Source organism: Microcebus murinus, chromosome 18, assembly GCF_040939455.1.
Source record: "Microcebus murinus isolate Inina chromosome 18, M.murinus_Inina_mat1.0, whole genome shotgun sequence".
NCBI lineage: Eukaryota > Metazoa > Chordata > Mammalia > Primates > Cheirogaleidae > Microcebus > Microcebus murinus.
In genome coordinates, this window is record NC_134121.1 from 51,816,626 (window position 1) to 51,834,249 (window position 17,624).

Sequence of the window (17,624 nt, forward strand, 5' to 3'; positions counted from 1 at the left end):
TCTGGGGTCTAATTGAGGCATGAACCACAAATGAACTGTTTGAGGAAAGAGCTAATTCCCTCTCCTCTAGCTATTTGCAAATATATTTCATTGTTAACTATAGTTATCCTACAGTGGTATCAAACACTAGAACTTATTCCTCCTATCTAGCTGTCATTTTGTATCTTTTAACAAATCTCTCCCTCTTTCTCCCTTCTTCTGTTAAATGTCCACTGTTAAACCTTGATTTAAAATCCAGTTAGGAGAAATTGGAAATTTATGTTTGATTTATTGAACTTTCAGGCTACCTTGATCCAGCCCCCCCCCCCAAGGGACATAATCTGGGAGTCAGAAAAGGGTTTGGTGGCTCCCCAGTGCAAGCAGCTATCCTTTTGAAATGTGCAATGTGGAATTCATTTCAGGGCCATTCCCCCTACCCTTCCTACCTACCCTTCCTAAACTCTAGTATCCTTGGTCTTACTTTCTATGTATTTTCAAATAGCTAGAAGAGAGAATATTGAATGTTCTCAACCCAAGGAAATGTTACATGTTTGAGACAATGGGTATGTTAATTACCCTGATCTGATCACTATACATTATAAGTATCAAAACATCACTGTGAGCCGGGCACAGTGGCTCACACCTGTAATCCCAGGGACTCAGGAGGCTGAGACAGGAGGATCAATTGGTTGAGAGCAGAAATTTGGGACCAGCCTGGGCAACACAGTGTGACAGCCCTACACGTACCCTGTCTCTAAAAACAAATTTAAAAAATTAGCCAGGCATGGTGGCGCACGCCTGTAGTCCCAGCTACTTGGTAGACTGAGGCAGGAGGATCACTTGTGCCCAGGAGTATAAGGCTGCAGTGAGCTAGGATTGTGCCATTGCACTCCAGCCTGGGTGATAAAATGAGATCCTGTCTCTTAAAAAAAATCACAATGTACCCCATAAATATGTACAATTATTATGTGTCAATTTAAAAAAAACAAAAAACCAGAGTTAATTGCATTGAGATGAGTCAGATCTTCTGAGTCAAAACATTCCTGGTGGCCAGGAAGTGTGGAGAAACCTGCTGTCCCTTCTTCCCACCAGTGGGGAATTGGGCCCATAGTGGATACATAAGGCACCTACTGTCTACCCATGCCATTTTTTTATGGTGAGTTCATTAATTTATTTTTTAATTAAAAAAAATTTTTTAAGTGATAAATAATAATTGTACATATTCATGGGACACATTGTGATGTTTCAATACATATAATGAAAATATACTGATCAAATCAGAGTAATTAGCATATCCATCATCTCCAACATTTATTATTTCTCAGTGGTGGGAACATTCAGTATCTTCCTTCTACCTATTTTAAACTATGTCATATATTACTGGGATTTTGATAGAACAAGATCCGTGCCCTCGAGATAAACTACAGCAGTACATTTGCAAGTCTATGCAGAACTCAAGCCCTTGGATTCATTTCTCCCAAGACTCTCTTATTCTTTAATAAGACATTTACCAGTCAAGCAGCTGAAGGGGGGAAAAAAAAGCTGGTCCATAAGTGGAAACACTAACGGTGTCAAAATTATTGTAATGAGCCCCTGAGATAAGTAAAAATTGGGAAGTGGGTCTAAGAAGTACCCTTGACCCTTCTTCAATTTTCTATCTGTTTGGTTTCATGAAACTGGGTTTCTGGAACATCAGAGTAAAAAGCTTTGACTTCATCACAGAACAGTGATTATCATTATAAACCAAAGTGAGCACCTCCTGAGTACACAGGTGCATTCCTGCTCTGGGAGGAGGTCTCAGCAGCAGAGAGAGTCGCTGAAAAATGTAGGTGGGGTCAGGGTACCTTTTCTTGGGCAGGTGACAGTTTTGAAAACTAGAGATTTGAGGAGATAGAAAAGATTTTTACAAGATTCCCTAGCAACCAGACTTAGGGGAAAAAATATTTTTACAAGAGTCCAACCTCTAACTATATTTGAAGGAAGACACAGCACAAAACTGAATTCTTCGGTCTCAATTAGTACAATGACCTGAGTCTTACACGGTCTGAATAAACGATTAGGCACATTGTGCTTCCCCAGAAATAAGCCAAGTTCATTTTCATGTATATAGGAAAACCTCAGAGTTAGCAATGTGGTACTGAAATGCATTCCACATTGCACATTTCAAAAGGATAACTGCTTGCAATGGGGAGGGACCAAACCCTTTTGTGGCCCCCAGATTATGTCCTGTGGGGGACTGGATCAAGGTTGCCTGAAAGTTCAATAAATCAAACATAAATTTCCAATTTATCCTCACTGGATTTTAAATCAAGGTTTAACAGTGGATATTTAACAGCACATTGAACCAGTAAATCTCACCCACACGTTCCTAATCAATTTGATTAGTAATGACAGGAACACAGGCTATACCCACAGGGTCACAGGTTTCCAAGTCTTCCCACCCTCCCTACCCACACATTAGTGGATTCCAAGAAACATGACAGACTTTTGTGGGACCTCACCCACCCTTGATTTTGTCTAACCCAAGATGAGACCTGGAGACTTAGATTCCCAGTGAAGAACTAGGAACTAAACCCCCCAAGAGACTGGTTCTGTCTCTCCTGGTTTGTCAGGATCTTAAATCAGTCAGCCCATGACCTGCCAAGCTTGCCTTAAAACAGAAGCTCTCCTCTAGCCTGTCTACTGCTCACACATCAGCAAGACCAACAAATTGGGGACATACCCTCCAAGGGACACTGAAGACTTCACTGTAGACCTCATTAGGGCCTGTTGGTAATACATGATCTGGAAGAGACACAGTAGTTAGAAGATGTCCCACTTCCTCACGCTTGAGTGTTGCTAACACCAACACATATGGCCTCCAAAACCAGAAGCCATATGTCCATAACACCACCTCACCCTGTTCCCTCAAGCCAGCTACCTCTGGACCAACGGGACTCAGGCTTACGCGGTAGATGGCCCACCCAAAACTCCAAACGAGTGGCCTCCTTAACCCATCATGTGCTGGTCTGGAAAAAGAGACACCAGCAGAAAAAATAAAATGTCCTAAAGAACATTAAACCGAGACACGAGGAGAGATGCTTGGATTTTCCCCTTGTGTTCCTCTGGCTGGAGGAAGCAGAGGGTGGTCCCCACCACAGGTGACAGCCTTAATCCCCCTGTTCTGCTTCAGCAGAAGCAAGCCATCCCCTCCTCAGACACCTGCTTCCCTGTTCAGATATTGATGGACACGTCCCGCCTCAATGGCCAATGCCTCCCAGGGCTCTGTGTTGGGTCCTGGATTCAAGATTTGCCACAATAGGCAATTTGCCACTCTGGGTAGATTCTGAACGCCCTGTAATTATAGCAGCAGGGGCCTGGGTTGAGGATATAGACACTGCAGCATCCGTTCCCACTGTCCTCTCTGGCCATAGCCTCCTCTCTGTGCCTTTGAGGGGTGTTTCACATCCTGAGTCTCCACCAGCCCCACTCAGATCTTACAGAGGATGCTTTGTCATTCTCTGGTGTCCATTAACTTGGAAACAATTGAACATTACACATGGTTTTCATTTCATTACTGAGTGCAGAGCAGACAGCCAAAGTACACACAATTTATTGGAAGATTTCAAAATCAAACTTCGCTGGAAGTGGAAGACTAATTACCTCTTTTTTGACAGCAGTGATTGTTTGTTTCTGTAAAACAAAGAAGCAAAACCATTAAACAGATGCCATGAAATCCTTACAGGATTTTCAATTTGAAAAATAAAAATCACTCCCCATGAGAAAACTGCCCATCTTTTCTTATTTAAAAGGTAGGATTTTCCATTACCACTGCCTCCACCCTATTCTATGTAACCACTGGAGAATAACAGCAACTAAGAGATTTGGTAAGGGAAGTAGTATAATTTACCACTGTACCTTTACATTGTTCTCCTAAAAGCCAAGGTGAATTAAACACTAAGTTTGGGGTTGGTTCCAATCTAGCATGGCGCTTACAGAATGATCTGCAGAGCAAGAAATAAAGATTCCCATCTGAGATACGGAATGAGAGAAAAAGATGAAGAAACTAGCATGGAGCTGGGGTGTTTCTTTTCTCATGGGGAAGAGCTCTGAAAGAATGATGAGATGCATTCCTCAGGTATTCACAACAACTTGATCAATACCACAAGTTGAAAAAAAAAAAAGCCATGTCACCAAAGATAAAGGACACAATTAAAAGGCTTGAGACCAGCATCCTCTGCAAGCTGGGTCCCAGCGTTGAGCTGCAATGTGGAAGATCACATCGTGCCTATCCCCTGGCTGAAGCTTCCGGATCAAGTTCACACTAGGGATGAGCTTCAAGATGTCTTCTCTCTGGCCTTTTTGAGTTACAGCAGAGAATGGATGGCTCCAAAAGGGCCTCCTTGTTGAGGCTCTTAGAAGCTCCTGAGAACCACTGAGATCTGTCTCCAGCTAAAATACATAGATCTTCTACAAAGTGAGAGGAGCATGCTTCCTCGGTACCACATTTCTGCACCATGTGACTCTTCCAGGTTGGCCACAGTGGTGATTCCAGTCTCAGTTTCAGGGGCTGGCTGGTGCCGACTCTTATACTTCAAGCTGAGCCTCCTGATTCCTGGCTGCCAATATCCATGCTGCTTAACCCAGCCAAGTCTTCACTTGGAAATGAGTCATAAGTCCAAGGAGGTCACTTACTTCCTTTTAGCCAGTTAGCAAAATAAACACTGGCCCATGAGCCCACTGACAAGGAATGCAGCTGAGTCCAGTGTGGAATGTCATATACTCCCTCTCCTTTCTAATCCATGTGGGGTTTCATTTTTGCTTCCCCGGATTACTTTTATATAATTTATTTCCCCTCATGGAGTAGGAAGAGTTATCTCAGAAAGGTAAAACCCAGGTAGGTCCCTATGTTTTAGACCCTCACACAACCTGACTTTCTCCTTTGTAGCACTTATCACAAGTTTAATTATATATTTATCAGTGTGACTCCTTGTTTAATGTATGAATCAACATTAAGGCACCATTAAGAGCAGGGACAACATATCTGTCTTCCCTAGTATAATGTCTGATGCAGAGTAGATGCTCAATAAATATCAAGGAAATGATGACTTCAGGGTGTTTGGAGGCCTACAAAAATGAAGACTTTTTCTAAGCTTAATAGAATTTTTTCCACTTAAACAATTGAAAGCCCTACGCAAATGATCTTGGCAACCACACTTGTTATCTGTTCCCATTCTCTCCCAACAGTAAGCCGCTGTTTTAAGAAGACACACATTTTAGATAGAAAAAGACCCTGGGGCCGGAGTGGATTTGCATTCAAATCTAATACTGTATAATCACTTCCTTCTGTTAGAATCTTGCTGGAGTGGATTACTCAGAATAGTATCTACGGGTCTATGCCCTGTGCTCAAAGAGGAAGTTGGACTTTTGCATAATAATCGCTGCCTAGCACCTACCACAAAGCAATGTACACCTCTTTGACCCTCAACAAAGCTTAAGGGAGGGAGATTTTATTATACTGATTTTCAGCTGAGGAAACCAAGGCTCTGAGAGGCTGAGGGTCACTTTCTCAGTATCCGGACAGTAATTGGTGGAGCCAGGATTCAATCCCAGCTCTGCCCTTTGCACAGCTGAGGAGTGATCCAAGAGAAACAGAAAACCATTGAACCTCTTCACCTTCTCCAACCTAGCCTGCCCTCCTCCCATTCTTCCCTTGCCCGGAGCCGGAGAATGCTGCAGGGTGGAATGACTCTGTCCAGTCATTTAATTCAAAATTAAAACAAAAAGAGAGCTAGAGCCCCAATGATGTCAAGAAACTCAAACACAGGAAACATTATCTCAGGAACACCCATGATGGTGAAGATGGAAATTGTGCTGGGCCCCTGCTCAGCAGCCAGTGCCAAAAACACCTGCAAAGTGTCCAAGCCCCATGACCAAACTTCCTGTCGGCCACCTTTCTGTGACCAGCACCTGGAGGCCCAAGTCTCCCGAGTGACCAAACGCAGGTGTAAGGAGCAAGATCCCAGCTGTCCTGGTGTTCTCTGGGCCCTGCAAGGAGCTATACTTGCCAGCCAGTCTTGCACACTCACTCCTACCTCCGCCCCTCTTCCTTTGACCTAGCATGTTTGCTTCTGGGACCGTTATCTCAGTCTTCGGGGTTTTACCATGTTTATATTTGTATTCACTTCATTTGATTTTATAACCTTTTTAGGGCCCTGCCTGTGTGCTGTAGTCTGCTGCTTGTTTTCGGATTCCCAGAATTACCAGTTATCTTCTGGGAATCCGCAGTGTGCGCCCTAATAATAGGATTCGGTTGAATCTGAGGCTCCCCGCCTCTAGCTGGGATTGTCTGCATGAATTTTAGCTTTTACTTCTAGCTTTAAAAATAGCTGTCTTGGCTGGGTGCGGTGGCCCACGCCTGTACTCCTAGCACTCTGAGAGGCTGAGGCAGGAGGATCGCTTGAGCCCAGGAGTTTGAGACTGCTGTGAGCTATGGTGATGTCACTGAACTCTAGCCCGGGCAAGTCTCAAAAAAAAAAAAAAAGCTGTTCATGGGATTGGCTTCCTCTAGACTGACATACAGGTATCTCTGCCCTTCTAGAGGTGTGTGTACTGGGGCAATGAGGGGAAAGGGGTCTAGACTTTTCTAAAAGGAAGAGACAATTTGCTCTCTGTCAGGGGGAATGGTTAAAATCCTGGTTCTACCACTTACTGGCTATGTGACCTTGGCTGAGTCCCTTAGTACCTCAGAGCCCCCGATTTCTCATTTGTAAAAGGAGAATAGAAGAAAGGGGATTAAAAGAGATGGCAGAAAAACCAGCAACAGTGGCTACTAAGTAGGATCAATACACCACTGCAGAGCGCATGCACGGTGCGATTTTAGCACTCATTACAGGATCAACTACAGGATGCCCAGGCAATATTTGGGACATACTTAGAGGGAGAAGAAATTATTCATTGCCTATCTGAAATGCAAATATAACTGAGAATTCTGTATTTTTTATTTGCTAGATCTCACAAACCTACTATCAATATGACAATTCCTTAGCCAAAGGCCATAAGAAACATTAAAGTTAAGTGAAGCTCTTCAAAGATATACCTAATTGTAAGCAATTCAAAGAAAACCATCTCATGCTAAAAAGAGAAGACATAAACTTTTTTTTCCACCCTGGAACTCGCACACAAATTGCTTCCTTTCTCAGCAGTGGGCCCTCCTGGAGCGAAGCCATTTCTTTTTATTCTTCATCCTGGTGACACACTTTGCTGCAGGAGGAATATTCTGCCTAAGGAATCTTTGAATGCTCTGCATTCTTGGAATTCTAACAACTTCTTATTTATCCCTTGCAGAGTTGCCCAAATAGGGACACAATCTAGGCTTGTTTGTTTACACAGCTCTAAGGCCAGCTGGTCGGAACCTCCACGGAAGATGCGGACAGTTGTCACAGGGCCACCCCCAGGCAGGAGCATAGGAGCCCAGGGAGGGGACAAGCAGGGACCTTAGGACAGGGCAGCCAAGCCGGAGTCTGCAAAGAAATGCAAGGTGGAGGGTTGGGCAAGCCGTGGAGAGAAAGTGAGAATCTGGTAGCACAGCCATTCAGAGAGGAGAGGGGGCCCGAGGAGATCAGAAACCCGGAGATCAGAAACTGAGGCGGTAAATGCAAAGCAGGCAAGAAAGGAGAGGGAGGCAGCTGTCCAGGAGGACAAGGATTCGAGGTTGTGATCCTCTGCGGGAAATATCTGTCCCACCAGGTACTTCCCAATCAGGCAGAGGAGGCAGCTGATAGGTTACAATTTGCAGGGCTCAGTGCAAAATGAAAATGCCGGGACCCTGTCCAGAAAAGTATATAAAGAATTTCAAGATGGCAGCAGAACATTAAACCACGCAAGGGCCCTTCTGAGCATGAGGCCTTGGGCAACATACGAGCCGCCTGCCAGAGAAGCTGGCCCTGGCCACAGGACTGAGGCTGAGGTGGGGGGTGAGGTACGAGGGTAACAGGGAAAAGCATGAGCCACAGAAGTGCAGGAACTCTGAATCCCAGCCCAGCCACCTCCGACAAACGGCGATCTGCCTCTGTGTTTTGGTTTTTTCATATGAAAAAGGAAACTGATATTACCTCTCTTAACAGATTTAAGAAAATCCGGCAAAGCTTCCAAGAGCCACACAATGGATATCAGAAGACATCAGGCAGGATACAGAGTGGCCCTGCTGGCCATCGGCTGAGGTTCAAATCTGGGCTTCAGCATTTCGAGCTGTGTGTCCTTGGAGTTACCTTCCCTCCCCTACCCCTTCTCTCTCTGCCTACTCCCTCAGCTACAAATAGGGATGCTAACGCCACTATTTACCTCCTACTGCCATGAGTCCTACCTGAGCGGTTACTAGGTGGGAAGCACTTAGCCCCAGCTTGGATACAGCGACCTGTCAGTCCTTCCCCGGCCAGCCACGCCCACACAAGGGGCCACAAGGAGAAAGCAGTTTGTCCCCTACCAGTGGGAGCACATGGGGGCTGGGGGAGGGGGTGGCTTTTGTGCGCCGAGGGCTCCAGGCTAGCGCTCTGCAGAGCACAGTGTTTAATACCGTGGGGCCATATTTCTGCCGTTTGCCCGAAGGCCTGTGTACACACCAGTGTAGACGGTGCCATCTCAGCAGCTCCTGATGGGGCTAGGCTGAGAGGTTGAAATCGGTGTGTTTGTTCCTCCCTCCAACTCCAGCCGGGACACAAGTGTGAGATGGGGTGAGAATGGAAGAGGCAATTGGCTAAGGCACAGCCCCTGAAAATGGGGTCTGAGGTCTACCAGCCCCGTAAATTCTCTCTTGCTACGTGGCGACAATTATAATGATGACAGGTTTTGTTCATGGAGCGTCTGCGTGCTGATCACCGTTCTAGACACGTCACATAAATGATCCTGTGTAATCTTCTGAAGAAGGAACTATTGTGATTCCCATTTTATAGATGAGGAAACTGAGACTTCAAATGGCCCAAGAGTGTGCCCAAGATCACATGGCCAGGGAGCGGTAGAGTGGGGCGGACCGTCCTCGACTCTAAATGACAGTGGTGACCCTGTCAGAGCAGCCACCTACCCCATCTCTTCCTGGGGCAGAAGGGCTGGGGGTTTCAGAACTAAGAGAGGACACATGCCCAGGGCTTGGTGCCTGGCCCAGCATCAGTTCCTCCCAGGGCTGGGCAGCCTTGCTGAGGCTGCCATTAGCCTGAGGCAGTGGGTCACCAGGGCTCTAGGTACCCGCCAACCTAACGGCCTCCCGTCTCATGCTTGATGGGCTATTTGCCTCTAAGGAAAACAGATATCTTTTCAAGAATTCACTTGGTCTCAGAAATGCTCTCTCTCTGCAAACCAGCCCGGGCACCGTGAGTTCTCTGAACTGAGACAGAAATCCAAAACCTCTGCACTCGCAAGGCCTCGTGGAGACACTTCACATTCTCGCCGGCCCTCTCCTTCCCCCGCACAGGACAATGGGGACACTCAGACTGCGGGCAACGCTGCAGGCAGGTAAGACACGGTGGCCCGCGGGGCCTGGCCGAGGGGAGGGCCGGGGGGACCCCACGCACGAGCAGTGTCGTTCTTTGCTCTTCTTAACACTGCACAGCAGCTGTGGTATACAGGTAGGAGAAAGATAGCTGGGGGAGAGAGAGAGAGAGGTGACAGGTGAGCAGCAGCGCAGGCCCAGCCCCTGCCCAGCCCCACGCGGTCAGGACAAGCTCGTTCTCACACCCAGTGCACACACTGGGGCCAAGCTGAGGGGACCACCAGCGTCGCAGGAAAGGGGACCTGGAGCAGGAGGATGACCGCCTTCTCAGTGACAAGGGCCGTGTGGCCGCCCTCCTTGGAAGTCACCCTAACCATCACCCCTAGGATGGGACGGATCTGTGGGCTCCTCAGCTCCCCTCCCAAATTGCTGGAGTTAAGGTCCCACCCCGCCCCCAACACACACACAGCTTGGGTTGCGTCCCCACACCCCCCACGGCAGAGTGGGTGACCTGCTTTTAGCCCCCCGCCCTCCCCTCCTCCACAGGAAAGAGGTTTCCAGAGCTGCCAGTCAGCCATAACAAAAGCAAATCTTCCACCCGGGTTCAGTATTTTACTGGAGGATTCTGTTCCCATGGCAACCAAGCCTCCAGGGCCTCAGCAGTGATCTGTTATCTGACAAGGGGAACGAGGGAGAGGCTGCCGGGGAGCAGCTGGGCAGAGGCTGACAGCGCCCGCCCTGTGCATCAAAGGAAGGGACTCTTTGGCTCGCAGACAGGGGACCTAACGACCCCCCTGCCTGGGATGCTCTCTGGGGACTCGATGTCTCTCTTCGCATACCCTAGTCGGCAAAAGCAGGCACTGTCCCAGAGCTGCCAGTCTCCTGCTCTGTTCTCTGTCCCCTCCCACTTCCCTGCAGGTCCCCCCAGGGCCCCACTCACGCTGGAAGGCACTGCCAAGCCCTGTGGACAACACACTAAGCTGAACAGGTGACTGAGCTGAGCCTTGGCTGCCCAAAGACAACAGTAGACAAAAAGCAATGAAAGCGTGTTAGGACCAGTTCGCGTGGGTTTCAGGCTGGTTGACTGGGGTCAGTGGTTCTCAATTTCGACTCCCTCCCGAGGCATGTTGGGCAATGTCTCTAGACATTTTTGACCGGGGCAGGCGGAGGGCAGGGAGAGGGCTGCAGGTCCTGGCATCTAGTGGGTAAAGGCCAGCGATGCTCTTAAACATCCCACAGGCACAGGACAACCCCATCACACCACCAGCACCAAAGAATTATCTGGCCCAAAGTGCCACAGTCTCAGCAGTTCATGAACTGCGGTCTCTTTAAATTTAAAAAAAAAAAAAAAAGTCATAAGAAATCAGCCATCCATCATGAAAGGTGGCCTATTTGTAGAAAGAGTCTTTTTAAAATAAAAAGTGCTAGAGAATCTTTGCAAAGATCCCACCCCACAGGCCCTGCCGCGTGGATTAAGTTTTAAATTTGAAGTTGATTCAAGGGTTTTGCGCCTGGGCCCTGTCATCTTCTCAGGGTCTAGGAACTGGCTGAAACCGTAGGCAAAATGTCTGTCTGTGCCTCTTCCAGTGGAGTGGGTGCATAACCTTCATCAGATTTTCAAAAGAGGAAATGACTCAGAAAAGTCTGAAAACCAGCGATCTCGATCCTATCTGCTCTGCCCTGCACCCTGAGTTCTCTCGTCCCTCTCCACTTGTGATCTCTCTTTCCCAGGACCCTAGGACCCTTGCCGTGGCCTCACCTCTCCCTTGGACCTGATTCCACAGAGCCATAGTCCTCCTCTCTTTGGCATCTCAAAGGGGAGATATCGTTCCCCTAACAGACATGAACAGACACCTTCCTGGCCTCAGGACGTGACCTAGGCAAAGTGTGCGGCAGAGACGTACCTGGTTTACCTTAACTTCATTCGGATCGGTCACTCGGTCCAGGCCATAATCCAGCACGTTGTGCATTCCTGGCTGAACGGAATAATAATAATAAAAAAAAAAAGCATAAGGATCACTATAGAGTAAGTCTCCGGTTTCTGATTAAATTTGTATCTTGGCCAAGCTGCCAATTCTGAGATTGAGCCAAGAAGGTCTTGTGGCCTATCCTGCAGGGAGCCATGAGGGTGTGTAAACCGTCCAGGTGAGCTGGTGAGCTTCACGGGAGCTGCTCTGCACCTATAGCCTCCCCAGAACATAGTGAGATGGATAAATGGATGCATGGGTGGTAGGGTAGGTGGATGGACAGATGGATGGCATCCCCAGCATCATAGTGGAATGAATGAATGGATGGATGGATAGATGGGTAGATGAATGGACAGATGGATGGATGGGTAGATGAATGGATGGACAGATGGGTAGTAAGGTAGATGGATGGACAGATGGATGGCATTCCCAGCATCATAGTGGGATGGAGGGATGATTGGATGGATGGGGGGATGTGTAGGTGGGTGATGGGTGGGTGGATGGATAGATTGTAACACTCAAGCCCGTAAAGAGTTGACTGGGACTAATGCATGGGACTCCTGACTCTTCCCACAGTGCTCCTTCCCCACACTCTGTAGTTTCTGTCTCAGGATGGATGGGGAAAGAGACGTAGCAGAGCAGTGCTTTGGGAGAGTCAGGCACCTCTAGGTTCCAATCCCGGTTCTGCAGCTTCCCAGCTATGCAGAAGATCTGAGAAACCACCTCTCTCTGCTCTCCCTGACCCATCCACGAAACAGATGACGCCTCCTACCTGGCAGGTTCTTGTGAATATTTAACAAGATAGGGTGTGAAGCTCCCAGCAGAAGGCAGCTATTACTGAGCCAGGGGTTGCATTCATTTTAAGATCACGTATGTACAGGTGTGGCCCAAAGCTGGGTCTGCAATCGTTGTCAGCTCCCTTTTCCATCGGGTCAGCCAACCCTCCAGAAAATCTTTCTTGCCCTCTCTCAACTGCTTGACTCCATGTGACCAATGATTTGAGCCTTTCACTTCCCTCTGTGCAGGTTTGGTGCCAGCATCCACCTGTGCTCAGCACCTGTGGCCCACCAGGCTGACTACACGGAGGCAGAGAGTTGGGAAGTGACAGGGTGCTGGTCCTCATGAAGAGCAGACACATTTTTAGCTCAGAGGTAGGGTCACCAGATAAAATATAGAACGTCCAGTTAACTTAAGATAAACAGCATATGATTTCTGGCTCAATATTCTTCTGCTTATTGTATATTCATACTAAAATATATAAAATATATTTGAATACAAAGCATATCTTTTATAAGAATTATTTGTTGCTTAGCTGAAATGCAAATTTAAGCAGGCACCCTGTATTTTATTTGCTAAATCTAGCAACCTAGCTCAGTGGGCTCCCATGGAGGTGAACATTGGGCACACGGCCTAGGCAGGGAAGAGAAAGTGGATGGCAACAGAAAGTGGGTGGGGAGGAGGACAGGGAAAGGGAGAGCCCATCATTACCCTAGTCACAGGTGGCCCTCAATCAACAAGTCCTTACGAGGCACTTCCTGTGTGCCGGACACTGTGCTCAGCCCTGGGGAGCCGAGGCCAGCATGCCCTGAGACCACTGCTGTTGAGACGCCCCCTGCAGGCACGTGGAGGCACTGCCAGCCTCGTGGGGGAGGCAGCCACTCAGCAATTAGTCACACAAAGGATAAATTACAGGTGCCCTGAAGGGACAACACACAGGTCCAAGCCAGCCCTCCATGGATCTAACCTAGCATGGGAAGGGGCAGTGCCTTTGTCTACAGCGGGCTCCCCCCAGCGAAGCTGAAGACAGACTTCACACACACACCGTGACACTCCCACACACACACATACACACGCATGCTCACATATATGCACTCCAACCCACTGACACACACACATGGCCCACACCCCAGCGCCCCACGACCGCTATCTGCTGCTCTTCTGCAGGCATTCACTGGGGCCCCCACAGCTTCGGTGTGGCTGTCTGCTCCAGTCTTGAGTCAGTTACCCAGCTCCTTGCTCTGAACTCGCCCCATGCTCGGACATAGATTTGGCTGCCCTGGCACTCAACGGTGCACCTGTCAGTCACCAAGATTGACACCGGGGTGTCCTCAGCTGCCCAGACCACGTGGCCTTGGACTCTCAGACCTGTCGCTACCCACTGGGCTTTATTACTCTGCGTGCCTGCCCGGTTCCAGGCCCGTGACCTCTGGCTTTCCCCACCAGCCCTAGGGAACAGCTAGGCACATTCCTCCTGCCTGCCCACTGCCCGGGCTGTTGCCCTGTCCTGGCATCCCTGTGGGCAGAGGCCCCGGGAGTCTCAGTGGTTCCTAATCAAGCTGGGGTCCCATCCCCGCTGCTTTGTCTTCAGAACTCCCCCAGGGGCTGCCTTCTGCCTCTGCTGGTTTGGGAGGCTTTCAAGCCCCATTTATTCATTCATTCATCCATGCACCATGTAGTGTACAGTCTTTGACCCACTGTGATAGTCACCAGAGCCAGTTACTGATGCAGTTTCTGTGCTTGAATGAAGGCAACCCAGAGCTGACTGTCAGCGCACAGGAAATGAGGGCAGCCTCGCTGCCTGCCGAGTGTTGCCGGCAGATACGAGGCTCAAAAAAGCTTTCTGCTCCTGGTGCCACACGCAGGAAGCCCTCCAAGGGACATGCAAGCTTCCCCTCTGCAACCAGAGGAACTGCGACCACCAGGGCATGACGCCTCAACAGTGTCCCTTGGGTGTAAGTCAAAGAGGCAATTTGCAAAATGCCGCACCATTTAGGTTAGGAAGGGACCTTCTGTACTCATGACAACTGGTGACATTGCAGGAATCGGCATCCCGAGCAGGGCCAGGGTGGAGCCGACAGACATTTCTTGGTGACACTCTACCATGTCCCTCCTGCCCCTTCTCTAGTTCTGATGCGCTTCTCTCATTTTCACTCTTGTCCCTGTAGGATCAGACCCTTTTGATACATGAGACAGAAAACGATAAGAAAAACACTAACCTGGTTGATAAAACATAACAGGGGAAAGAAAGAGAGAGAAATGAAGCTGAAAAGGGGAAACAATTTTACGTTAAAGGGTTTAAGAAGTCTGCTCCAGGCAGATCCTGGCTCGATTGTCACCCTCCACAGAGAGAGAGGTGTTCCCTGACCCTCCACCTGACACAGGGCCCTGCCACCTACAAGCTCCCATGGCATTCTGTGCATGACTCATTCATGGTGTAATAAATAGTTTTAGTCTTCATCTCTCTACTGGACTGTAGAAAGAAAGCTCCTTCTTGTAATACAGACATCCCTGTTGCTTGGCATAGACTGGCCATATTCACAAAATATATGTTAAATTTCTAAAAATTTGGACCAGAGTATAACGGGGGATCCATCCTGTTTTTATGTTGTAAAATTACATGTCAGACCATTTTCCTAGGTCATGAATGGCTCTGAAAATATTTTACTAGCGTCACGACGTTCTATCATATTAGATATGCTTCAATTTATTTTGCCATTTTCCATTCTTGGACATCCAGCCCCGTCTCAACAGGAAATGGAGGGCAGAGAGCTCCTTCCCTGGCAAGTGTCTGCCGAAACAAGAGCCGTTTAGCTTAATATTCAGACAAATGACCGCTTGATTTAGAGCACACACCGCCAGAAAGCAGCCTTTGTCCACAAAACCAGGCCTGAGCAACGCACTATGTCCTCGGGAGGCATGAAGTCACAGATGGCGCGGCAAAGGTGCGGGGAAGGCCCCCGAAATGACTGTCTAAAGGAGCTGCTTCTCCTTTTGTTCATTTACAAAACTAACTGTTGTCTGCATCGTGCTCAGATCTGCACTTCGTTCCACCTGGGTGATCATTTTCCTCCGTCACAGGATGCTGAGTCACAGGAGGCATCTGAGCTCCGGATGGGAATTCGGGTCACATCCCTCCACGACCACCACCCATGTCTGATCTTGGCCTCTGCCCGCGATGACATCCCTGACACAGTATCTGTCGGACACTCCTTCCTGGCTCTGTAAATCGATTCCCACTCCCTCGCTGAGCCCCTCCCACACTTGGGTCTTGTCCCTGGAAGAGTGCTGCTCACCTGCGTCACTGTCACTGCAATTCGCATCCTGAGCTCCTTGAGCTAAGAGAGAGACCACATGTGGGTGCTCCTTGCACAGCAACAGCAAATCGGGCTTTGCCATCAGACAGATGTGGCTTCCTCGCCCAGCCCTGAACAGGCTACAGAACCTCTCCGAGCCTCGATTTCCCCACATGAATAACAGGCACGGTAACAGTCCCTACTTCACAGCACCGCTGTCAGGTGCGCTGAGACCTTAACACAGGCCCGCGGCAGTTCGCGATGCCTCCCAGCTGTTATTTCATGCCCAGCTCCTGACCCCTCACCTGGCACAGAGTCTGGGGCCAGTGAGGCTTCATGGATCAGCGAACGGACAAATGAACAAGTGAACGAGTCAGTACAGTGACAACAGGCTGTGTCGCACCAACCTACAACAGTTGGGTGCAGTCAGTCCATGGAGCGGCCATTAGGCACTGCACGGAGCCAAATGCTGTTTGCCTCGGCTGGCTCTCTTCCCACTAAACTGGCAGACTGTTCAAGTCTCCTGGAGACCGTCTGACAGGCTGTGCGCTCCTGAGCTCCCGGCCCGTCAGTTAGATTGCTCCATTTCTAGGCTGAGATGCCCTCCAGACAGAACGCTGTCTACCCTGCCCGGCCAACGAGAGACAAGGAGTGTTCTAAGAAAGTTGGAGAGAGCAGGGCCCGACGCAGTCATGCCGGATCTGACTACAGCCTGGTTTTGACTTAGGGAGCAGCTATGCGAGAGATTAGACGCGAAGAACAGTTTTGTGTTCTAGGAGTTTTAGGGCTACTCCAAGTCCATCGAAGCCTCATCCTGAACTTGGGACCCCAGGGCTGTGAAAGAGGGACCAGGCACGTTTAGACCCAGGCATATCTTTGAGCAGCAGTGACCCCGGCAAGGTTCTAGTGGCCAAGGAGGTTACAGAAGGACTGAGCTGTGTGAGACACCACGTGACATCTCATGAGAGGAGAAGGGCACAGGGGCTGAGAGGGAGGGTTCACGGTCAGCGTGGTGTGGGCTCAGACCCTCTGGCACGTATTAGCTGCGTAACTGTGGGCACATTAGCAACATCCCTGAGCCTATACTTGCTCATCAGTAAAATGGGAATAGTAACACTGCCTTCCACACAGGGCTGCAAAGACTAAATAAGACAGCGAGTGCAGAACGTCTAGCACAGCGCCCAGCATGAGTTCTCAACCCAGGTCTGCTGTGATGATGATGATGGAGATCATGACAACAGCAACAACGGCAACGGAAGTATTGGAGGTGGTGGAGAAAGTTCGGGAAATGAGAGAAGTGGTAGAGGTAGGGGCGGGGTAAGGGAGGTGATGGAGGGGGAGGTGAGATGATGGTCGTGGCAGTGGAGATGGGGAGGAGAGGATGATAGGCAAAGCGGGAGATGCCATAGAGACACGTTGTCACTGTTGTCATCTTTATGCACTTCCACATTATGCAGTAAAGAGTCACTTAGCCAGTTGCCTGGTGGGGGCTGAGAGATTGCCCCAGGAGTACTGGGGGGAACTCAGATGATCTGTGTTACATCTTCTTCCCTTTAGACCTCTTGGTTGCCAGGACAGGGGGGAGGACAGAGGCCCTGGCTGGATCGTGTGCATAGCCAGCGATGTTGCTTTGCAGGGAACGCAGTCACAGGGACATTCCCACACCACAGAGTCTCTGCACAGCATAATGGGGAAGCCATTCTCCACCTTGTCAGGAGCAGGCTTCCCTCAGTCATGCTGCCACTACTGGGCAGCAGGGCATCTGGCCAAATATGGCATATCCACCATTTTCCCTTATCTTCACCCAGGTGCTTCTTCCAGAACACATGAACCACGTGCAGCCCCCTTCTCCTACAAAGATCTCACTCCTAAGCTACCAGCAGGGAGGTGTGTGCCTGTGTCCAGGGCCCTGTGCTCTGTCACCCAGCCCCCACGACCCTGGGTCAGGGATCTGCAAACTGGTTTCCCCAGAGAAAGAACCCTAAAGCAAAGAAAAACCAAACGAGCTACTTGGGGGTCAACCCCAGGACCTTAACCTCAGCAACACAGCATCCAAACCCACGCCCTGACAGAGGGAGCCCCTTACAAGGATCTGTTTTGAATGCAGGAAGAAAATAAGCAAAACAGCCCAGGCTTGAAGTT

General features: G+C 49.1%; 1 protein-coding gene across 2 annotated transcripts in view; it reads right to left on the reverse strand.

Annotated features, from left to right (window-relative positions):
- The window catches only part of RGS9 (regulator of G protein signaling 9), a 63,407-nt gene that overhangs the window by 22,401 nt on the left and 23,382 nt on the right, over positions 1-17,624 (reverse strand). For both annotated transcript variants that reach the window (XM_075994695.1, XM_012747470.3), the window contains exons 9-11: positions 11,356-11,418; positions 3,622-3,651; positions 2,702-2,763 (exon numbers count right to left, since the gene is read on the reverse strand). In XM_075994695.1, coding sequence (XP_075850810.1) covers positions 2,702-2,763; positions 3,622-3,651; positions 11,356-11,418 — 155 coding nt within the window. The remainder of the gene's footprint in view (positions 1-2,701; positions 2,764-3,621; positions 3,652-11,355; positions 11,419-17,624) is intronic.